At 38.4% G+C, this 24,951-nt stretch overlaps 1 protein-coding gene across 3 annotated transcripts in view; it reads left to right on the top strand.

Annotated features, from left to right (window-relative positions):
* Positions 1-310: 310 nt before the first annotated feature.
* Positions 311-24,951, top strand: part of LOC138106389 (von Willebrand factor D and EGF domain-containing protein-like) — a 36,907-nt gene continuing 12,266 nt past the window's right edge. The window contains exons 1-18 of one of the 3 annotated variants that reach the window (XM_069006920.1): positions 311-398; positions 5,657-5,841; positions 7,150-7,381; positions 9,288-9,353; positions 10,086-10,345; positions 11,743-11,832; positions 12,914-13,058; positions 13,735-13,949; positions 14,270-14,343; positions 16,295-16,568; positions 16,651-16,859; positions 17,375-18,360; positions 19,531-19,667; positions 21,594-21,749; positions 22,353-22,457; positions 22,803-22,917; positions 24,278-24,528; positions 24,647-24,866. In XM_069006920.1, coding sequence (XP_068863021.1) covers positions 311-398; positions 5,657-5,841; positions 7,150-7,381; positions 9,288-9,353; positions 10,086-10,345; positions 11,743-11,832; positions 12,914-13,058; positions 13,735-13,949; positions 14,270-14,343; positions 16,295-16,568; positions 16,651-16,859; positions 17,375-18,360; positions 19,531-19,667; positions 21,594-21,749; positions 22,353-22,457; positions 22,803-22,917; positions 24,278-24,528; positions 24,647-24,866 — 3,808 coding nt within the window. Of the gene's footprint in view, positions 399-5,656; positions 5,842-7,149; positions 7,382-9,287; positions 9,354-10,085; positions 10,346-11,742; positions 11,833-12,913; positions 13,059-13,734; positions 13,950-14,269; positions 14,344-16,294; positions 16,569-16,650; positions 16,860-17,374; positions 18,361-19,530; positions 19,668-21,593; positions 21,750-22,352; positions 22,458-22,802; positions 22,918-24,277; positions 24,529-24,646; positions 24,867-24,951 lie in introns of those variants that run through there. The other 2 variants (XM_069006921.1, XM_069006922.1) reach the window with 2 other exon arrangements.

The following is a 24,951-nucleotide window of genomic DNA, read 5'->3' as shown; positions in this document are numbered from 1 at the left end:
AACGACTGTTTCTTTCCTTTCCTTGCAGAGAACCCCCACGAGGGAGCCCCGGGCGGGGGATGCCACAGCGGCCCGGGCACAAGCCCCCGGCCGTGGCGGCCCCAGAGCCGGGACGGGGCACGGACACCCCCTCGGCGACCCTGGCGGGGCCGGGCCGGGTGGGGCAGGGGGGCGGGCCGAGGCCCCCGGGGGAGGGGCTGCGCGGGGGAGCGGGGTGGGCGCACGGAGCGGCCGCAGGCGCCGGGAGCCGCGGCCGGGCCGGGAGCGAGTGCGGCGGGGAGCGCGGGGAGCGGAGCGGAGCGGCGGGGCCATGCCGGGGGCCGTCCCCCCAGCCCCGCGCCTCTGGCTCTGCGCCGCCGTGCTGGGCTGGCTGGCGGCGGCCGGGGCCCGCCGGCGAGGTAAGGGACACCGGGCACACACACCGGGCACGGGACACCGGGCACACACACCGGGCACGGGACACCGGGCACAGGCACCGGGCACAGGCAGGTGAACGAGCGGGACGGGCGAGGGCGGATGGGCGGCTGCTGCGGGGCAGGGTGGCAGCGCCGGCGCTCCCCGTGCCCGCGCATCGCCTGTCGCCGAGGGCAGGGGCTGCGTGTCCCAGGTTTCCCTGGAAGAGGCTGAACTTCGTAAGTTCAGTCAACGTAGGAACTGTCCTTGTCACAGTGCACTTGCGGGGAAAACCTGCCGAGGGGAACTCCAAGACCGGGGGTGCTGGGTCTCCCACCCTTTCTTCCTGGCGCTTTTCGCCTGTTGTTGGAGCACAGGCAGTGCCTTGGCGCATCCTTACTTGGGACCTCTGTAAAACCTGTGTCTGTATAGTTCAAATTTCGGATAGAAAAACCACATCAAGAGTAGATACGATAACATACTGCAATGAGACTATTAGAAAACATTCTGTAAACACATATTTTACTCTTTCATAAAGTCTATGTGATTATTTACTACCTTTGCAAAGCACCCCATAGGGTGTGAACAGGAGTGGTTGAAAAGGCTGAAAGTGGTTTTAACGCCCAGTCTAATGAGGTTATTGTATAAAGATGTATTAATTTGTGGTTCGATTTTCTTCATTGGTCCATGAGTAGAAGTCACCATTTTCCTGCTCCATGGGATTGCAATACTGTCATTGCTACAACATTTTTGCTCATGTTCTTTTATAGGTCTCATCAGAAAATACGGTATTTTTTAGGTAGCTACACTAATTTTTATATTCTTCTTTTACTCTAAAAAGTTGTTCCAGGATAGCTTCTTCCAAAAAGTGAACTTTTTTCTATTTTATTATTTTGGAAGAGTTTAGATCCACAAATACTTTTGTTAAATCCAGTCACAGTTCTAGTTTCTACCTTGGCATGTTGGTATGCTGCATCCTTTGCAGTCAGTAGATGCAAGAAAAAGCACATTCACAGAGTGGGCGCTTACTAAAGACTCTGTTAGTTTATCAATGGTCATTTGCCAGATCCCAGCCTTTGGGCAGCAGGAGATACAAGCTTTTTGTGCCTGAGGAACTGGATTGCCACTTCTGCCACTCTGCCCTTGCTTGTCTGTAGTCTGCTGTGATTCCTTTTCCTGTTTCTACTCCAGATTGTACCCAGCAGTCCTCAGTTCCTGACTGCTCCATCCTGTTGGAAACATTCTGGACAGGTGAAAAATCACTGACCCCTCTTTGCACATGGATGGAATAGAGATGTGAACAGGAAGTTGAAAAGCCCTTCCTTTGTGGAACTCATTTTCCACCCGACTGCCTCAGAGATAGTCATCAGGAGCCGCTTAATATCTCCTTGGGGTAAATGAGCTCCTGTGTTGATTTCAGAAACTTCTGACTTTTGGTTAAGGTGTTCAGAGGACCTATTATGTGACCCAGTTTACAGCAACCATGGTAGAAACCTCGAAGTGTGTGCAGAGATTTTGTCTGTATCTCCAAAAACGCTCATCCTCTAGCACAAAGCTATCCATGTGTTTAAGATGTTGCAGCTTAGAGTCACATTTCTCAGTATCCATCAGGACCAAGGAAGTCTGGGATGGATCAAAGCAAAGCTCACTGCACTGGTCCTGAAAACAGTCAAGAAAAAGCAAATATGGAATCAAATTCTTCCTGGTATGCAGAGACACAAGTCAAAGAACCATGTGCAGTATATATAGGGTGTTTGTGGAAAGAAGCACAGAGTATGATAAGTAAATTCACATTCTAGGGAAACAGCTGCATATTTTCCCACAATTGACTGCTTTTTTCAGCAGGCAGTGTGTTGTATCTGTACCTCCAAAAAGAATGGGAGAGTTACAACTTTCTAGAAACAAGTCTCTCCTAATAACCTATTGATAACCTATTGCATGTATCTCTTCTAGCTTAAGTGAAAATACAGGTACACAATCTACAGAGGAGATTGAATATTTCTCTTATTTCTCAAGTATTCATTTGTGTATTTTATAATTAGAATTTCATTATTCTATCACAAATATTTGAAATGAAAGTTACTAAATCACTAATACATTTAAACGTCCATAAAAAAATTTAAAATAATAATCCCATATATATGGAAAGGTTTCCATTAGGAATAATCATAAGTAAATGCTAAATTTTGTTAAAACATACATGAGTGTTCTGTTTTGTGTCAGAACGTGTTAGAATATTTTGTGATTGTGGATGAAGTCAAGTCACCAGTAGCGCACATATCTTCCCCTAATTTAATGTTGCTCACATCCTGGACAGAGCTGGTAGGTAAGCCTGCCCTGTAGGTAACCTTCCTTAGCATTTTCAAGCTATCAGAACCTGTTTTCAGCTCCTTATAATTTTGTCAGACTTGAATCATTGGGAAGCCTGCAAGAAAGATGGAGAAACACTATTTACAAGGGCATGTAGTGACAGGGCAAGAGGTGGTAATTTCAAACTGAAAGAGAGTAGGTTCAGATTAGATGTTAGAAGAATATTCTTTACTGTGAGGGTGGTGAGGCACTGGAACTGGTTGCCCAGAGAAGCCATAGCTGCCCCATCCATGGAAATGTTCAAGGTCAGCTTAAATGGAGCTCTGAGCAACCGAGTCTATGAAAGGTGTCCCTGTTTGTGTCAGAGAAGTTGGAGCTATATGATCTTTAAAGTCCCTTCCAGCCCAAACTGGTCCATGATTCTATAAAATTGCTGGGTGTTAGACACAGGCAAAGCTTTTTTGGAGCATTTCAGCAAAGTCAGTATTCATCATCCTGAGAATAATATTTGAAAGAATGCTTATATCAAAATCTATTTTTATTTAAGGCATCTTGAATAAGGAAATCATTATTTCAGTGGAAAATGTAGCCAACTCCCTCTTAAATGCTTCTGGTTGGAGCAGATCTGTTCTGCAGGGGTAATGTTTTTGCAGAGAACATGACATTAATTTTTTGCGTGTCTGTCCATAAATATGATAATTTTATTTGTTTCTGCTGTTGCTGAAGTTAGACAGCACTTCAGTTACAGTCTGGTGTGTAAAAACGTTGTTTTTATATGGAAGAGGGCTTGGCCACCACAACATTTTTATTTGTGTTATTGATGATGACAGTTATTTTCAGTTGTTTTGCAGAACAAAAAAGAAAAAAAAATCAACCAGTGTTACACAACAAAAGATTTCTAAACAATAACTATAGAAATATTAGCATACTTCTAGAAAGGAGAAAAGAATACACTGGATTCATAAAGAGCTCGATGGCATTTTAAAGTGATATGCATAATAATAAGAAACTTATAATTTGATCTTTAGTAGGATTTATAACCCTATTACAAGTGACTACAGTCAGCTGTTTTAAAGATCTATCAAACGATGATCTAATTAAATTGTGGAAGAAAAGAAAATAAAGACTTGTCATGTCTAGCTTGATTTATTAATGGAGAAGGTAACAGATATTAATTGTTTCAGGAGTGATTCAGTTACAGGAAAGAAAACTAATGAGGGTGCTGTATGAAAGGGATAATTCCAGTAAAAAACAGAGGACAGGAAGAAACTTTCATCATGGTTCGTAAACTGCTTGTGCTGTAGATTGCTTGGAAAACATTTCAATAACACACATGACTGACTTGTGATTCTTCAAGAGCTTTTCTCTAAATTCCAGTGAAGGGTAAGTTCCCTGTAAGGTCAAATTGTATGGACATGAATAGCCTACAGGCTACTACAAGAAACTCAGAAACACAGTGGTGGCACAGTCAATCACACTGACTTCCAGCTGCCCTTAGAGGATAGAAGATAAAGCTATTGTTACCTGCCTGGGTAGCCTAAAGCCATATCAGATTAAATCTTCAGTCTTTGAAAGACTGTAGGATTCTCATACTGTGCTGAAAGAGATAAAGTCTATTCTTTCACTAGGACATATTCTCCATTTAAAGGTGGGGAATTACCTGATTTTGAAACTGTTTTATAACTGTGGTTATCTAGAATGACATGAAAAATGTGGAAGATAGTAAATTATTGCATGACTTGAGCCAAGATGTTTCTAATCAGTGACACAATTATACCATGCCAAATATGTGACAAATACAGACAAACCTGGGACCGAAAACTGGAGATCAGAGCTTTCATATTCAAAATGTAGCATTAGACAGCTTTGCTTACAGCTGCATCTTTAAAGTCAATAGTAGCATAATGAAGGCAAGAATTAAGATTCACTGTATCATTCAGTATAACCCAAAATTTTATTCACCGTGAGCATCAGTTGCTGTCCATTTTTAGAAGCAAGGTAAATAGATAGGTATACTTTTAATGTCACTTATTTATAAACATTCCTTTACTGTATTTTTCCCTACTTTCACTTCTCAAGCACATTCCTGAACAACAATGGCTATTCAGTATTCTGCATGTAAATATGCCATTAGCCAGAACTTTTGTTGTCACTGTCTTTGACAGAAGTCAACTCAGCTGCCTGATCAGACTCAGAAATTCTGTCATTCTGCTTTATTTCTGAATGAGTTTGCATTAAAAAAAAAAAATTGTGATAAAGACTTCTTCATATTCTGATCCTTCATTTTACCTATCAATTTTGAGAGAATTTTCGATGCCACAAGGTCACTTAAATGTCAAAAAATATGTTTGGCAGTTGTATTTAGTACGTATTTAGTATGTCATTCATGCAAATTGACTTAAAATCTTTAACCAAGCATCTACCCATTTTCATACACACTTTTGCTATGTTCTGCATGTATACATGCAAACTGCATGCAGCTATCCAACTCTCATCCATATGAGGGAATTAATTTCATGCAGAGGAGTTCTGTAAAGTAATAGTCTATTCTATCCAAAGACCTTTGGATAATCCTTACTCCTCTTAAGGTAAGATTTTTATATTCTTATATATCTGACACCTCATTTGTGTTCAGGTTTCGAAAACCCAAGTCCAGGTAGAAAGAATAAACATATTCCTTCCCACTGGTTTTGCATCCAGGGTAAGTGCCTATGTGGTTAGTATTGCATTTACTGTCCACTAAAAGAAGGAAAGTTATGACATAATGAATTCTATTTAATTTCTGAGTGCTAACATCCACAGTTGTTGTTATTAAGACTTCAATATATTCTTTCATAAAATTAGTTTCACATGATATTGCATATCCTTATTTTCACTTAAAAATGCTTAACATCTTTTCTAAAATACTTGTTAGGCATTTCATCTTGATACTCGAAATGCTCTTGCTCCACAGTTCTTGAGTGCTCTCCTGGTGGACATCAGATCCTGCAGAGCCCTTACCGAAGTGTGGATTTTGATTCATCCCACCTCCAGCAATCATCTATTCAGGATTTAATCTGTGACCATTCCCTAACACCAGGATGGTATCGCTTCATGGTTTTTGATAAGCCTGCTGAGATGCCAACCAAGTGCGTGGAGGTAATGTTACAAATCATTTGATTCTGAGAAACAGATATTTTGGTGAAGAATTTTTCAGTAGGGTAGGTATAAAAAAAGAGTATGGTTAAGGGGACTGATGTGGAACAATACAAAGTACCTATCTTCTCTAAAAACTTGATTATATTAAAATGTGTTAGCTGGAAAATTAAGTCTTAAGCATTGAAAATTTTACACTGAATGGGCAGTAGCAGAGGATGATAAATCCCTTTCAGAGGACTCAAAAACTGTAATTTCTACTCAGTGCTAAAGAAATTTTCTCAGTGGCAGCATAGCAGGGCTATCATGCTGTAAAGCTGGAACTGTGTGATGGCCAGTGTTTTAGGAAGGCCATGTGAGAGCAGTGTAAAGACTTGCAGCCACATGAATCCAGTAACTGTGGAGCTTTTAAAGTCATCATGTCACAGAAGAGATTACTCCTAAAATAGCTTGAACTAACAGAGCTGACTGAAGATTAGTTTCCTTGCCATCTGAAAGCCTCCAAAGACTCAATAATTGCTTGAAATATTTAATGCTTCAGATGTGTAATTCTTTACTTTGGAGCTTATTTGGAGCTTTATTTTGGAGCTCTGTTATATTCTAAGGAGATTCATCTTTTTAGTTTCCCCTTTTTAAAACACTTCCTTCCTTAAAAAGCCTGAAAATGTCGTTAGAATATTTTACTCTTGATTTTTCTAATGAATTGAAATTTCCTTGTCACAGTCTCTTAAAAAATAAACTAGAATCCCATCAATTAACTGCTTTTAAATTAATACAAACCAGTTTAAACATACAAATGCATCAGCTGCCCATGTCTCTAAGAAGAAATCCAGGTTAGCTGAGCCTTCAGTTGATGGCAAAGGGCAGATAAAAGGTGTCAGCTTTAACACCTTTAGTTGATACTCAGGGTGCTTATGCTCTACACTGTGTTTGCTGTGCTCTGATAGCATCCACACAGTCACTTACTGTAGGTTAATGGTGCAAAGTAGCTCACTAAGCCATAACACAACTGTGAGCTTTTTTGAGCAAAACGCTCAGGTGTGGCTTCCAGTTAAGTTCTTCAGGCATTAAATTGTAGCCTGTCTTTAGAAACAAACACAAATTCACTAGGCTCAAAAAAGGTCTTAGGTCTCTTTTGTGTGCATTTGTATTCAACCTTGAGGAGGAAAGTCAGCAATCCCTCTGTTATACTGTCTGAACTTTGCTAAAAGCTAATGGGAGAAATTAATTACCTATGTACCTCTCATTAAAGCACAGCAACAGTTTGATGTAGCATTAACCATTTCCTGATGTTTTTCTCTGGTGCTGAAGATGAATCACTGTGGGACTCAAGCCCCTGTCTGGTTGTCTCTGAGGGACTCAGAATCCATGCCTCAGCCTGGTGAGATCAAACAGTTAACAGCTTGTGCTACATGGCAGTTTTTCTCCAGCACTTCAAAAGACTGCTGTCTTTTCCGAATCCCTGTCAGGGTGAGGAACTGTGGAGATTTCTTTGTTTACTTACTGCAGCCCACCCAAGGATGCATGGGGTACTGTGCAGAAGGTAAGAAAATGCATGCTCTAACTCAGCTAAGTGGTGTGTTTCTGATCTATATCTGTCTGATATTTGGTGGAGTGGAAATGTCAGGAAATAGTTTTGCTAAAATTTCTTGCAATCCTGAATTTCAATATGGATACTATAGAAGAAATGATCTGAAATGATGAGGTGGGTTCACTTCACCCCTCTTTAACTTACATGTAACATCTCACTAATTTTCAAAGCCCAGAAACTCAAGAATTGAAATTTTCCATATAATGAGGTGGGGTTATATGACACATCTGGAAGTCAAAATTCAGTGTAGTTCATTGCACTCAAACTCTCGAAATATTCATTACTTAAGATGCATAGAATTATGTATCAGAGTAAATTTTGTCTCAAGAACTTGAGCAAGCTGTGTTTATATCAGTTATTATTTAGCATTGTTAGGAATATTTTTGTTGTAACTCTTATCATCTTTCTGGAGAGTATACATGTTGTTGCTAGAAGAAAATTCAACACACAAATGCTCTACTGATACACATTTTATTAGTACTATGAGAAAGAACAGGAGACCTTTTGCAACGTCTCCCACTGTCTTGGGTGCTTGTGCTGCAGAAGTGTGTGGGTGTTCACAGCTCAAAACTTCAGTATTTCATTATTCATGACAGATTTTTCAGATAAGGAACCCATGGTTAAATCCTTACAGTTATAAATACAGTGAAACTGTGACAAATTAGTGTAGTAGGAAATTCTTGTTAGCTCGTATAACACACCATTGTGAAAATACTAGCAATATTTTCATGCATCATATGCTGTATTGCTTGGAGTCATATTCTCTATTACTGACTGCTTTCAAAAGCTTAACAGCAAATCTGTCAGTGGGCTTTCTGGTGCCGTGTTGGCACCTTTAGATCCAATTGTTAAGACATTCTCCAAGGGTTCAGGAAGCATGTGCCTGAAACAATGAAGAACTCCTGCAAAATAGGACTTGCAATTTACTTTGGATCCTGGTACATGATGAGGAAAGAAGATATGAAACCACAGCTAGACAGCGAACTAGCAAATTTTTACTGCCTCAAAGCAAAGCAGGCAAAAAGCATAACTTGTTTGCCTCTGCTGAATGCTGTAAATCTGAAACACATTTTGAGTTTAAATCCATGCATTTAAGATGTTGTTGTCATGTAAAGTACATTGTACTGTTGTACTGCTTTTTGTATCTAGGTTACCATGTGTACTGTGTTTTCTCTTTAACATTTGATAGCTGTAAACAACTGAGGCAAATTTTCAGTCTGTCCTCTACATGCTATGGAATTCAAACGTTACACCACTGAAGTGTGGAACAGAAAAATCTGTTCTTCATTCTTTTTGGTGAATGGGATTTCCAGTGTTGCTGCTGCCCTTTCGATGTTGTTTGAGTAAAGTGGCTAACTGGCATTCTCATGTTAAAGCCAAGTTCCACTTATTTTTCTATAGCATTCAAAATACAAAACAATAGCAGTGCACAAGCACTTTTCCTTAGGTCTCTGTAGGAAAGGTGATTCTTTTCAAAGCAGGTCTGCACTGAACTTCACTGTCCAGGGTTACAGTTGAAGTGTTCAGATGTGAGTAAGGGGAGGCAAAATATATATTTAAGAGAATAGTATCATTCCTTTTTATTCACTAACAATATGTATAAGTATTGGCTGAGCACATCAGCAGTAAAAGTTGTAGAGGTGTTAGAATGTTCTGTGCCCTTCACCCTGGATGATTTCCAGCACAAGGCTTTGTGCTCACTGCTGTCATAGCTGTACATGGTTCAGATTACAAGACTGCTTCTATTTTGCAAGTTTGCACTTCAATTAGTGTTTTGTGACATTTGGTCTATAATCTAAGAGCACTGGTGTATGTACTTGGTATGTGTGTGAATATACAATGTCAAAACAATCTGTAGTTGTTTCAGATGCAAGGCCACAGACCTGTGATCCTGAGGGAATGGGAATTGAAGGCATCTGCAGCAGTGAGTATTTTGTTTTGATTTTCAAGGTTTTCTGTGCATCTGTGACCCAATCATGTCACTATTTAGTCATATTCTGTCTTGAATAAAAATACGTTCATGTTATCAAGGGTATTGCTTGGTTTGCTGCAAAGTGAGCAGTTGGGAGGTAATTTCAGACAAACTTGGATTACAAAAGTTCTTTCTCAGAATATTTTGAATATCAAAATATCAAGAAGTACTTGTAATTATGCTGAATGACAGATTACTTCGATTCTTCAGGAGTAAAATATAAGAGGAATCTACAAATCATATTGCTGCTTGTTCTGCTCCTTTCTAAATAGCCTTTTTCTTTTTAATTTTTCTTTTTCTTTTCCCCACTGTCTTCATAAATAGTGAAATTATTCTTCTGTAAGACACATTGCTTTGCTTGTTGTTCTCTCCTGCCTGGTAAAATAATGAAGTATATTTTATTATCTTGAGTTTTTTTGGATTGACTTTTTTTCCCCTCTTTAGCACCTTCCTACTGGCTAGAATATAATCAAAAGCTCATAAAGAGTTTTTCTCCATGTAATAATTAATAGAAGAAAGATACACATTTTTCTTTGATTCTCTTAAGAAATTATGTAGTATTTCCACAAATGTAAAAGGTAATATTATTAGTGTATTATTTGGCAAAAGATATGTCAATGTCATTGTATCCAATACTGATTTTGTGCAGAATAAAAAGCACAGACCACACTTCTGTTTGACTAGGTAACCTGGCTCCTACATCATCTCCATCTGTGTCACCACCACTTCCATCTGTTCCTGAAGTTGTAGCAGAGATGATCAAAGGCAGCATCTACTTAAGGTGTACCTTTGACATTCCTATTGCAAACGGCTCTATTGGATTCATTGTAACTTGGTCAAGACTTTCTCCTGAAGGTATCAAGGAAGAACTTACACATGAAACAGCAGTTCATACCTTCTCACTTCTAGAACTAGATGGGATAAACATCAGACTTGGAGACAGAGTAGGTTAAAACATTAATGTGATTTCTTTGTGTATTTGCAAATATGGCTCAGTAGACACTGACAGTTTTTAGAGAGAGGTCCAGCACCTTGCTGCATAATTTTTCTTGGCAGAAGCCTACTGCCTCTACTTTACACCAACTGCCCATATGAATGTGTAAATACCACAGAACTATAACTACCACTGCCTTTAAGGTTTTGATACTGTTTGTCTCAATACAGTGCAGCGTGCCTCCAGGAGGTAAATTTTTATTAGAACACTGTAAATTAAGAGGATTTTTGGATGCAACTGCATCTCAGTGAGAGGCTATAAGAGCCAGAGGTTATGAAAAGCTGTGTTGTTGATTCATTAGATAGATATTTTTTCTCTGAATGAGCTGCTGCTTACTGGTTTTGTGTCTAGGATTTATATGTTTTAATCTCTGCCATCAAAAGCAGTGTGATGCCCTACCTTCCATTGTACCAGAATGAGGGCTTAGGCTCTCATGGTAACTTTGAGAAGCCTAAGCACTGGAAAATCTCTAAACCTTTTACTTATATATACCAAAATACAGGTTAATTTTTCCTGGAGAAAATAAAACAAAAAAACCCGTGATTGGTGTGCATATGTATGTTCATGCCAAAGCCAGGCTGCTTTGATGGTTTATGGACAGCAATAGCAATTGTTAATCCTCAAAAATCCTTTGGGGACTTCGCAAAGACTTGCCTGACAGTGTTGGCTTGGTGACAGTCAAAAGGAAAGGCACAATCATAAGCTACCTCCTGCTGCTATGAATCTCTTCTTTTTTTCAGGATCAGAAATACTGCATGTGTGGTCAACACATCTCAAAATGGATACAGCAAAATAAAAACAAACCCCAAAATGAACACAAAACCAAAGCAAAACCATAGTGTCCAGTAGCATGGAACTGGTTCAATGGAGGGAAACCACACTGAATTCCTCATCTTGAAAAAAATTATCCAGGTCCATAAAAGCAGGAAAAACATAATCTAAGATCTAATGGTCACTAAACAAAATTAAAGGGCAAAAACTGAAATGGAAAAGAATGTAGTAAATAACATATAAGCAAGTGTAAAATACATTTTCACAGATATCATTGGTTGCAGAAATGCTCCAGAAAAGATTTTTTAGGTATCTATTAAATATGATTTCTATGCAGCCATTAGTTGAACAAGTCTCTGCACCGCTGTTAGAATATGCCAGGAGAAGGTCCTAGCATGCTCAGTCTGTGTCTGTTCTTTTCTTTAGCTGTACTTACCACTGGCAACTGGTACCTTCTGGTGCAACCAGAAGATAGGCCAATGAATTCATCGAACCAGCCCATGGTGGTAGGGTTTTGTCTTCATGTGACCACTTCATACCAAAAATGTATTCTGTTATTCTGGTTTTACCCTACAGGTCTACTGTAGCAGTTCTGCTTTTTTCATGGAGAAGCCAGATATACAAAGCTCTTCAGTTGAGAGCAAGGAATTTTTTGCTGGGATTAAGGTAACTTTGTAAAAACATAACATAGTAGTAATCTTTGAGTGTTGCTACAGCAATCAGTCATCTGACTAGAAGGCACTTAAAATGTATTAACTGTGAATTAATAGAGCGTGTTGTCCGCTGAGGTGGACTTAAATTTGTCCAAAAGCAAGAGAGTCGCAGTGGTTTGTGTGCTCCCCATGTACTCAAGGTGCAGGAAGGCTGAATTGGCACCTTGCACACACAGTGTGGGCCTTGGTTTCCAGCAGCTGGAGCCGACTGGCACTGTGCTCATAAAGTTTGAGGTCACAGCCCTGAGCCAGCCTGGTCTGGGCTTAAATACGGGTAGCTGGGAGGTGGGCTGTGCTGTGCTGCTTGGTCAGAGGCCGAGTGATAGTTCCTACTGTGGATAGAGCTATAGAGAGCCATTTGCTGGCCAAGAATGGCCCAGTCTCAGAAAGATGTACTGCATGTCATTACATATTGGGTATAGTCCTGAAGACTTAGCCTGAGCTTGTTTCTATGGGATTGGGGCTCAGATTTCTCTCACGGAAGTGCAGTTCTGCAGTGTACCCTGCAAAGAGGCAATGGGTTATCTTTGTTTTCCTGTGAGTCTGCATTCAGGATTCCACCCAGCCTACCAAGCTCAGCTGTAGGTCCCTATTACTGATCTCTAACTGAGTTTTTGGTTATATGTTTTTGGTGATCTGTATTGTAAGCTTGCAGAGAGGAATCCCAGGAGAAATATGGTGCTTCCAAATTCTTTTGGAATTGCTGCCTGCAGGTAGCTTCCCACTTCCTTTCCCCCCCCCCCCACCCAGACAGTACACAAAACTGTTTGTGTCTTGGCTTCCAGGAGTTACTAACTTTTGTGGTGTTAATGTGGTTTGCTAACTCCTTACCTTTCCAGCTAACTTTTACTCTTGCTTTTTCCTTATCCTTTCCCCTTTACCCATCTCTTCAAGACTCTGGTTGCTGTGTCTGCCTCTTCTCAATGTACTGCTGCTCCTCAGCCTGTGTTAATAAGCACTCCTAACTGATTAGGAAGCAGTGCTGCAGTTTACTCACAGAGATTGCGTTTTAAGTACATTTTCTTCTGTGCTAGATACATGCAGAAACATATGACATATCAGAAGATGGGAAGGAATACAGACTGACAATAGAAAGTAGCATTCCTATTCCTTGTCCTGAATTTAGCCAGCTAGAAAGTGACTGCAAAATCTCACTGACATTAAATAGTGTTGATGAAGGTGAGTATTACCCTGATTTTGTTATATTTTGCATATTTAATGGAGTTTTATAAATACTATGCTGGTTTCCTTCTTCAAAGAAGCTGTGACACTGTAAAATACTTCCTAAAATATTACAAAAAGGATTCACAGTCTGTATGGTGCTGCTGAAAATATGAAAGAATTACTTGCTGAAGTTTGTAGGTGTTGTTTTGGTAGGCATTGATATTGGAGCCACATTCTTTAACTTGAATAGACAGAATACTGTAATACTTGTAAAGTTTATAATTCAGTTAATTTTGTTTACCTGTTGCACTGCAAGTATGATCTATGCAGTCACAAAGTCTTCATATTTTACTGTTATAGCCATTTTCTGTAATATTTTTTCAAGCACAAATCCTGTGAACCAGGAGGAGCCTTGCCTATGTAGACAACCATTTTTTTTCACATTAGCAAGCCTATCATGATTCCTATTTGTCTATCAAACTGGGAAATGCAAAAAAATTTTATTGGGTGTGTATATGAAGAGGTAGAGAGGAGGTTTTTTACATGACCAAACCAAACCCAAGAAAAATGAGTAATTATTTTAATTTATGAAAGTGTATGTAAAGAAGTTAGTATCTATATTAACAGTAATGTGCAGCATGTGACTTATTTAGAAGAAGAACTCACTAATGATGTATTTTCTTTAAAACAGGTAAAGAGCAGTTAGGTCTAAACTTGGCTCTTTCTTCTTGTCATGTGGATCTTCTCCAGAAATCTTGCAATAATGGAATCTGTAGTCAAGCTGTAATTTATTTCACTGCTGTGACAGACTTCATGCAGGATGGAGACAGGATTACCAGAATTGCAGTTGAACCTATATCCAGTGAGAATTTCCTGTGGAATGGCTATGTTCCAGAAAGCATGCAGGTTAAAAATCTTCACGTTAAGCTCTGTAAACTGGCCAGAAGTGTGGCTGGTGTTAATGAAGCTTTTATTTCAGTTGTGACTTGCTGATTCACACCAAGAGTTCTAAATGGTTGATTTTAGTTGCTTTATTTTTTCTTGAAATTCTGTCTTTTAATTTGAATTTTTTTTTTTACATTTTAATATTGAAGTAATTACTCAGATTGATTATAAGTATAATATATTTAGTATAAAGTAAACTACTATAATAAGATAAATAATGTGCCTAAGTCCATTTATTTCCTGATCTGACATGTTTTACAATTTGTTTCTTTGTTTTGAAGATTACAGTTAGGGACCTACCCACTGCCTACTGCTACTCATTTACTGACCCTCATATAATTACATTTGATGGAAGGTAATTACTGGCTTACTGCTCTTAAGTGTGTTGGGATTTTTTGTGGGTGGGTTTTGGGGTGTGTGTTTTATTTCTTTAATTATTTCTATATTTATTCTACATCTGTGCTGGTGATACAAAGCTGTAGTTTTCTGCAATTATACTGAGTTTTACTTTTTTTTTTTGTGACAATAAGGATAAATGTGCTTTAGTTGGTAAAAGCTTGCCAGACATGATGAGGTTTGTAATATTTGCATTTCTAAAGGCAAGTTTTGCGGTTGTGGCAAGAGAATGAAGCAAATGGACAAGAGGAGTGGTAGTCTGTTGTGCAGTCTGTTGACTATGAAAGATAAAAATGTTTGTATATTAAATATGAACCATGATAAAATGATTGATTAGACAAAACTTTTCATGCGGAGGTGTTTCCAAACAAAAGCATAGTTTCCTTATTTCTGTGTGTCAGTATCTGAATCCTTGTAAGGATGAATTGTTGGAAGCTGTCTGCTGTCTGTGTAGTATTTTGCTGTGTTTATTAGTGGCATTGAAAGTCACTTACATACTGCTGTCACTTGCATGTCACTGGCCAAAAAGGATTTTGAAGTGAAAACAGCTTTCTTGGCCACAGCTGTTTTTGGTGTGCTTCTTTCTTTCAAGATGTTTCCAGTTCACAAAAGACGTCTGAACAAACACAAGCTCCACACCTGAGAGTTTTACATTCTTTGTTCAGCAGGAGCACATTTCTTCAAGTGGCTGGGTGAGAAGAGGAGGATATGTTGCCTCCAAATAAGGATGTTCAGCCCACACATGATAACAGAAGGGGAAATAAAAGTTGTGATGGGTTCTGTGATAGAAGTTTGACTACTGCTACTAATAAAGTCAGTGGGGTTATCCTGATCTTGCAGTTTCTCCTTCAGTGGAAATTTTAGGGATGTCTTCACTGGGCATAGTAACCATGAATGCATTGTGATCAAGCTTTCTCATGAAACAGTGTTTCACTGAAGTGATCTGTCTGGAAGCATGATGCTGCAGGGAAAGAACTTTCTTTTTAAGGATAAATTATTTCATTTTACAAACAGAGGAAACAAATTATGTACTGAATTATGGACAGTCCAATGCAGTCCCAGTAGTGCAGCCATCTGCAATTTGCCTGCTGGCCCATTATATACAAAGCAAATTGCCAGTCTACAATCAACTGTCAAATGCCATTTGTAGCCAAGAGGCTATTAAACTTACAGCAAAAGTTTGGGGGTTTTCTTTCTCTTTTTTCTTTTTTTTTTTTTTTTTTTTCTTGCTGCTGAATCATTAAATTGGCTATTTTAACCTTGCTTCAGGGGACAGATGGCTAACCCTAAGGAAAAAAAGCAAGTTGCTATTTATGGTTTTCATCTTAAATGATCATTGGGAATAAGCACTCCCCATCTCCATCTTAATAAAGCAGACCTTTTTAAAAGGATGTGACTTTCTAAATCATTTTGTCAAGGGTACTTGTGCAGTTTTCAGCAGCTGCCCCCACATGCACACTGCTATGCATCTTATTGCTCTTGCTGCAGCAGTGTACTGTTGTAGAAGCACAAAGGTTGAGAAGTACCCTCCATATGCACTGTTAAAAAAAATCGAGGAATGGCAGTATCTTCATGCTTTTATTTCTATTCACTGCCATTGTCTACATATATTCTACTCATGATCCTTCTTTTCTGCTGTAAAAATAAGGTGGGGGTTTTTTTTGGTGGTTTTGTTTTGTTTTGTTTTTTGATTTAACGCTGCTCAGAGGAAGATATGATGGTGTTTACTCAGGATAAAGCTGTGTTTTGCTCTGTGGGCTGTACTGCTTCTTCTGACTTGGCAGAATGAGTTTCCCTATCAATGTTTTCACCAAATGTTAGAAATCTGTTTGAAAATAAAGTTGTTGAGCTGTAGTGGTACAGTTATTTCATAACCAAAGTGATATCATGTGCTATTCTTTTGATTCCAGCGTCTATGACAATTTTAAAACAGGAACATTTGTTCTCTACAAGAGTACATCTCGAGATTTTGAAGTTCATGTTCGCCAGTGGGACTGTGGAAGTCTCCACTACCCAGCATCCTGCAACTGTGGCTTTGTTGCTAAGGAAGGAAGTGATATAATTGCATTTGACATGTGCAGTGGTCAGCTCCATGAATCACAGCCACACTTATCTGTAATAAATAGAGACACAACAGGAAGCAATGTCAGAATCACTGAGTCCTATCAAGGAAGAAAAGTAACAGTAAGTGGTAAATAATTGCTTACAGAACAGGTGAAATAAAAAACTCACGTTTCTCATGAGGCTATCTTCAATCTCTTTTTAGGTTTTGTTTTCTTCTGGAGCTTTCGTTCGTGCTGACGTGAGTGAATGGGGAATGAGCATAACGCTTAGGGCACCCAGTTCAGATTACAAACATACAGTGGGACTATGTGGCACCTTTGATGGAAATGCAGAGAATGACTATCACACTGCCAGTGGCATGGAAATCCCAAACCATGCTAATGTTCCTTTTTCTTTTATTAAGGAATGGAGGTAACAAAATGCTTCTGTTGATCAATCAAATGTCATCATTTTTGCTTCTACCTTTCCTTCACAGTCTTAAAAACTTGTCAAAATAATAAAAAAAATCTCCTTAAGTTTTTAAGTTGATGTTATAATGTCATCATTGCATTCCATAATTAATTTAAGAGAAAATTGAAACTGAATTGCCAAATAAGTGTTCAAGTACTATGATGTAAGATTGTTTTGATTAGGTTTGGAACAAAGTATCGGGGTGTACAGAAAACATCCACTCATCTCAATTCTTTCATTAGTTACTCTTGAGGTTTTGTGTTATAGCTGTGTGCTGCAGATTTATGCTGTCTTTACAGCATACATAATGTTATATATATAACGTTATATATAGTTATATATATATATAACATGTTATATATATAACATTATGTTATGTATGTATGAAACAACAAAGAACAAAAAACGTTAATACTTTAGTAACATAAAGAAAATAGTTCAGATGATACAGTTTCATCTTTTTCTTTCCTCGCTAGAATTTTACCAGGAGAGAGCTTGTTTGACAAGACACCTGCTTCTTTAACATCCTCTAGAAAAATTGTCTTCTGTGACTGTGCACTTGAAGATGCCAGATTATATCAACCAGTGAACAAACTGGAGGTGGTTACTCAGTCAGAACTTCCTCTGCCTTGTAAAGAAAGTGAAAATGGTAGATTTCTTTCTTTGATACCAGGACTGGATGTCACTGATGAATATCTTGGTCCTGCTGATCTTGTCAGAGGCTTAAAGAAACGTTCATCTACACATGAAATGGATTCATCTACACTTCTGCAGAGGCAGAATAATCAAACCAAACTTCACAAAACATCACTAATAAACTCGCGTCTCTCTGCCATCTCAGTGGGAAATACTGGTACAGAAAGAGAAGGAAGTTCAAGCTTAGACATTAGGAGAAATTCACACCATTACAGCAGTCATATTCACAAAAGTCAATCTGCTACAAGTAGAGGGAAGCGCCAAAATTATTATGAATACCATCCGGTATTCCTCTTCCAAAGTCTCAGCCAAACAGATTTAGAGGGATATAGTTATTTTTTCCCAGAGGACCATGCTACTGACACAGACCAAAAATTCCTTCCTTCTTGGCCCACACCTTCAGGCCTCACTGAATCTAGTGCTTTGTTCCTGTGCCAGCAGGCAGTAGCTAATTCTAGCATAGGAAGATCTTGTGGTGCCCTCCTTGGCCGGCGAACAGGAGATGCCATCGATATGTGTGTTAAAGATTTGCTGCTGAAAGATGACCTCGGTTGGGCAGAAGCTTCCTTAGCTCTGTTGGAGAATGAATGTGAGAAAAGAATTTTAGAAGAAATAAATTACAACCCACAGGAACTTGAAGAGTCGGTTGAGAGCCTACTTACTGCTTTAAAGTGTCCCAGTCTCTGCAGTGGTAATGGGGAATGTACAGAATGGGGCTGTGCATGTTTTCAAGGCTACAGCTCATATGACTGCAGAATACTGTCTGGTAAGTGGAGGGAAAATGAGATTTGCTTCAATAATGCTCTTGGTGTTTGTGCCAAGTGCATTTGTTTTGCTGCCTTTCTCTCCTGCTTTTATACATGGACAAGGATTCTCAGTTATTTAGTTCCAGTTTACTACAGCTATAATTATTTTCCATTCAACCTTCTTGTTTTCAAGGACAAGACATGATCTTGGTTTCTAATATGCCAGATTTTAAAAGTCAGTTTGCAATGCAGAGTATAGCCCCAAGAGACTAGCAATGTTTCCACTTGCTGTCTTCTTCAGGGAAAATATTCCACATCCATCCCTCCCCTGGATTTTTACAGTTTATGTGATCCTGTCTGTTAACTCTAAGTGGGATGTTTTTGTCTTTGGTCATGTTAAATCTCTGTAAGCTAACTGTTAGATGGGATGGGAGCAGAAATGATGGTGAAGAAAAAAGAGGTATAGCAAATAGTGCTGGGCAGTTTTTTTTCATTTTCAGTAGGTAAGATATTCACTAAAAATTCAGTTAAACAATAATGCTGGAAAAATATGAACAGTACTACAAAAGTCAAAACTCTTCCAAAATAAAACCTGTTCTATTTTGGTTTGCAATGGTGGTCTTGTTTTAGTGACTTATTTAAAAGCAAATAGAGAAAGAGGGAATAGAATAATAAGAAATATTTGACTTCAAGAGGAATAAAATAAGCTGGTTTTACTTCATAAAAACTGGTTTTGAGTGTTCTGATCTGTCACTTTATTTCCTGAAATAACTTCCATCTGAGATTTTTAGTTTGTAATAAAAAAAATCCCTGTATAAATTATTGCATAACTGTTTCCTTTCCAGTTCTATTTATAAGGCCTTAGTTTAATTTCAATTTTAATCTGGAAATGTGATGTAAAGAACCATAGTTGAGAAAGCAAAACATGCATTCACAAGTGTTTGCTATCAGCTGAATTTCCTCTGCTTCATAATACTGAGGTTGTAAGAGAAGACAGAAGCTTAGCTTTAAATTTAAGATTCAGTTTAACAATGTAAAATCTTTCTGTTTATGCTTCCCTTCAGCTGGGTCCAGATTTTGTTGTTTACATAGTTTTCATGGTTGGATAGAAAAATAAACATATTGCATAATGTGAATGCATATGAATGAGTTCTCATGGTAGCATTTATTGTCTAATCTCTGCTTCCAAGACCAGGCTCCAGAAATTACAGAGCTGGAGAATGCTGGGCTGTGCGATATTCAGCAGTATGACTGCACATCAGTGAGAGCTTTTGGACATGGCTTCAGGGACTCATTGAACCTGAAATGTGAAATCATCAAATTGCAAGTAGGTCTCCCTGAATAGTGACAATTACATTTTAAACTTCCTAGAGAACAAGGGACAAAGTGTCAAACATATTATTCATTGATGTGCCTACAACCCAATGCTTTAGTGGAAGCTAAAAGCAAAGGCACTCAGCACTTTGCAGCAAACACTCAAAACTTTGCAAGATTGCCATTTCCTCCATGATAAGAGAAATACAAAACATAATGGGAATGTTCAGCAGCTGGGAGGGAGATAACAGAATACAGCAGTTATCCCTCAGAAAAGGGCAAGGGCAGCCTTATTAGTAACAACCAGTACATCACCATATTTTTAAGTGTTTATGGAGAGGAATTGAAGTACCACTTCTTTGAAAAAGGACAGCAAGGTTAAAGCCATTACTAGATTTCTATCTCAAATCTAATGGTTGAAATAGCCTTTTATAAACATAATAAATCTATTAGGAAAAGATAAAGGTGTTTTTGATATGTTGTCCATTCCCCTGAGGTAGAATGCCATGGATATTTAATGATATGGGTCAGGTTTGAACAGGAAATTAAAAAATGTCTCACTGTAAACTTAAGGGGAATTTGTGTACAGAGACTGTTGTTGTTCGTTCTTAAAAAAATTTTTCAAGGCAAATATATAAGCAATTTACAAGATGTTTGAATAGGAAATGGCCAGGAACCTATGATTATAGGGATACAGAATTTAAATGTAAAGGATGAGAGTATGTTTAATCTCTGCAAAACAAAACTACAGTTTTACTTCCTTCTGTTTTACATTGAACTTCAATTTCTGTGAACCTTATGAGCTGGAATGCTTACAGATCTGAAGGCCTTTTAATTGATTTTTGCAAGGGTAAACTGTTTCTGTAAAAATTATCTGCATTTGCCTCCAGCTAGTAACAAAACCTTTCTGAAGAATTAGACTGTATCACATTTCAACAGTTACAGTACTAAATGCACTCAAAATTACATATTTAGAAACATTTACCTTTTATACTTACCCTTGCTGTGAATTCCTTAACTGAGTATAGGGTGAAAGAAAAAAATGTTTGATAGGAACAGAAGTAGCACATGCATCTATTTAGAAAAGTGTTTATTTTTTTGTCTGAAAAAAAAACAGGCAAGGCCTATACAGCAGATGACTCTCCATGCGAGGGTTGGGATTGAATAAATGTCTTGATTGACTCCAGTAACTAAAAAAATATGCCAGCTCAGTAAAAACTAGTCAAGCTCAAAATTCTTTTTACTTGCTCTTCTCTTGGTTCTTAGTCTGCCTGAATTCTTACTTCCATCTCATTTTATTTTTTTTCCATATGCTTATCCCTACTTCCACATCAATGCTTCAGTCAAATGGTATTATCACCCTTATTCTGTTACCTTGAACTCTCAAGATGGACCCTTGGATGCCTTGTCCTCACTGCAGTTTAGAAGAAAAGTCTGCAGGTCGATGGCATCTTGTACTATTGAACAAGCTGTTGGCTTGTACAGGGGCTAAATGGCTAACTGCCAGCATTGCCCCAGCACCCAGAATGATTCCTGAGCCCTGCCAAAACCCTCATCTGTTCCTTTGACTAAAGCCTGTCCTTGTGTGGGAGCAGAGATAGAGGGGAATGGAGGCACTTTCACGTCAGATCAGTGGTGTTTGAGGACTACCCACTGCTTCACCCGCCTATTACTTTCCAGCTGGAAGGACTGTTTGTCCTTGGCAATGCAGTGCCAAAGGGCTGTGCAGGAAAGACTTCTCTGCCTGTTCTTCCACAGTAGCTGGCTTAGGTAAAAATCTGCATGTGCAAATACTGTCATTTAATATTTGCCACTGAATTCTAATCCAGACACATTAGACTTGTTCAAATGCTGTGCAATACACATGGAGTTCTTCTCTGATAAAAATGTTTTCGTGACGTATTTCAATGAAAAAACAATCTTCTGTCTTAACATTCAGTATAGTGATAGACAATGGATTCCTGGAGAACCTCTAACTATGCCAGCTGCCTTCCAAAATGCCAGGACTGTCGACTGCCAGTTACCAAATGATGGCCAGCAGTCTGATGTCATGGATGTGGTTGATGATAAACCCATTGCCAGATGGCAAATAAAGGTACTCTCAGAAATTTCAAATATTCACTTACAAATATTCCTATTAAGGTGAAGACACATCATGTAGATATTATCCTTTATTTAATGGTACTAAAGGGAGAAGTCACCTTGCTTAACTTGGGAGTCTCAGTTTTGTCACCTAAGCTTAAGCATTGAGTGTCATTTGGCTGTGTTCTCCTGCAAGGAGACTGGTAGATACAGCCTTGGTCCTGCAGAGACACACATTCTTCAAGAGTAGAAGGTAAAGGCCAGGTAGTTACCTTAGAGTATTTCAAATGACCTTGGATCCATCTTTGGTAGAATTGAGCTCAGCCACATGTACATCCCTGTGTGAGCAGATACCTGAGCTCTCCTACAGATGGAGTCAATAAGGTCAATAGAGCCCACAAACAACTCAATTTACCTTAAAGCAGACACTTACATGTGGTTGGTCAAAATCTGCCTAGAGTCATTGGCAGGTTTGGTTAGATTTCTGATGACTGTTGTGAGATTTTAAACCTGCATGTGGGTGTCTATTAATGAGTGGAAGCTCATGCTGGCAGAACATGCAAGTGATATACTGATACCTGTATCAGTTAATCCATTTTTACTGTTCACCTTGCAGATTTCTAATGATGGATTTGTTTATAGTAACTCTAAAACAATGGTATTATATGATGGAGCCTGTCAGACATGTGATCCACAAGAATCTGGGTTATGTACATTAAAGGTATGTGTTTCACTACTCTCTATTATGAAAATATGCATTTTTTCAGGCAGAAAAAGAATCTAGAAAAATTAGCAGACCATACTCTGTTCTTGTTTCCAAGAGAGATTTTCAATGCACAGAAAGAGGAGCTGGGATGAAGCAATTTTAAATGTAAAAAATCAAACCAAAAGCACTTCATATAATTATCAGATAAAACCAAACTTGCTGTCAGTTGTTTAGATTGAAAAACAAGCTTAGCTGTTTAATAGAAGTGCTGAATGATTAGATTTTATTTGATACTTACAAATTCATAACCAGTTTGATAACCAAAAACATTAATGAATCACATTTTCATTTCTCTAAAAGGAGAAAACATGCAACATAGATGGACTCTGTTATGGTGAAGGAGACACAAATCCAACCAGCCCTTGCTTACTGTGCAGACCTGACTTATCAAAGCTAACATGGTCAGTTGTTGAAAGTAAGTTCTAAATAGTTCTTTTTTAATACCAAGAAGTTGAAAGTCTGCAAAGTTTTTAAGCTTATGGCAGTAGTGATGTTTTAAGTTTAACTAGGCCAGTGTTTCACTTTGAGCTTGTCATTTGATCTCGGTTTTCATCTGACATTTCTTAGTTTCTGAAAATTATATTTTTGTTTCCAGACCATTATGTAAAAGTCAGGCTTTTAAAAATTTTCTTTCCTTGACTCTCCTGCAGTAGCCATTACAAATAACTAATGAAAATTAACAACTTTCAGTCTAATTAGCACTTTGCAATCTTGATATTTAGTACAGCTACACCCACGTATATTTGTCTTCAACAGAAAGGTATAACAGGTATTTTTCAACAAATTACTCTGATAACACACAAGTGGAGATCACAAAGTGAATTAAAGGACATGTCATATTTATTAGTCATTTAATATCTGTGCATCATTTACATTGATGGCATAGATATGTGGCCTAATTACTTGAAAGTATATCCGAGGTTGTTGTACTGCAGTTCGGTTAGAAACTGCATTATGAAGGGAAAACCTAAGTCTAAATTTTTCATTTTCCTTCTCTGTAGTACTGAGTTCTAACTTAGATGTTGTAGCTCTTTTGGTTCAGATTTTAGTCTTTGGATATACATATCACATTGGCCCCTTCATCAAATGGAATGTTTCTTGGAGCTTTCATATTGGCCATCCAGCCTGTCCTGCCAGCTCAGGTCTATAACATCGCAAGTACAATCATTCCATCCACATCTTCTTGAATGAAAGACTCATGAAATAGACTCTGCCTTGATTAGGAAAGGTCCTGCCTGAATGGGACTTCTGGTGCCTGTCTTGGTGAATCTTGTCCCAGTTGAACTTGTACTGAAAGCCAAGATATATATATCTATTCTAAAAGGATGAGACACGAATGGAAGGAATGAAACGCAACTCATCCAGCAGACAGGGAGTCAAGGGATTTCCATGTTACAGCCATGTTGGGACTGGAACTCAATACTGACAAAGTCAGAAGTGAGAGAAAAATGCAAACCAGAGGCAATGCTCTGAAACTAAGGAGCACAACCTCTTCTGCAAGGAGGATGATAGAAATAGGATAGAGTTTAGCAGCTGAGACACTGGTTATGCCTTCTCTCTTCATGGTTTTTGCCGCAGTGACTGGATTCCTGATTGGAGCAGGCACTCGCTAGTATTGAAAATATCAAGTGTTTTTCCTGTGCCATTTGAATGACATTAGAATTTAAGAGAAATAAGTACATGGGATTTCTTTAGTAGAAAGATATGTTCCTTTTAATTTCTATAAGTATATTGGGACTTTTGCTTAGAAGAGGAAAATATCTCTTTTGTTACAGGTAACCAGCCTCCAGTGCTTGAAACTTCTCAGGGTATGCTACAGACATTTTATGGAGAAGATTTTGTATATCAGTTTTTGGCTTCAGATCCAGAGGGCTCTGCTATTCATTTCACATTGGATTCTGGTCCAGAAGGTGCCAGTCTTTCTGCATCAGGTCTCCTTTTGTGGAAAGCTGTGACAATGAATGTCCATAAATTAACATTTTCTTTGACAGATGACTGCAATGCAACAACTAAGGTAGAAATAGAGGTAATGAATATTACAGTAAAATGACACCTACTAATAAGATATTTAAAATATCTATTTATAGAACTCATTGCTAGTTCATTTAAAAAAAGAAAACTGTCTTATTGGGCGTGTCTTGTAGGTCAGTGTAAAATCATGTGATTGCCTAAATAATGGCTCATGTGTGACAAACATTAATTTCCCACCTGGAAGTGGAAGATATCTTTGTGTGTGTGTGGCTGGATTTGAAGGTGATCTCTGTCAAGTGAATACTGATGACTGTAAACTTAACCAGTGTGGTATTGGCAGATGTGTGGATGGAGTAAACAGCTATTACTGTGAATGTCCACATGAACTTCAAGGTAAATTGCTACTTTTTTTACATGTGTTTATCATGTTTAGTGATAAATAGGAGTTTTTAATTTCATGTCTACAATTTTCTTTTTC

The sequence above is a fragment of the Aphelocoma coerulescens genome, chromosome 2 (genome assembly GCF_041296385.1).
Source record: "Aphelocoma coerulescens isolate FSJ_1873_10779 chromosome 2, UR_Acoe_1.0, whole genome shotgun sequence".
In the NCBI taxonomy this organism is placed as follows: Eukaryota; Metazoa; Chordata; class Aves; order Passeriformes; family Corvidae; genus Aphelocoma; species Aphelocoma coerulescens.
This window is presented reverse-complemented; position numbering and strand designations above follow the sequence as displayed.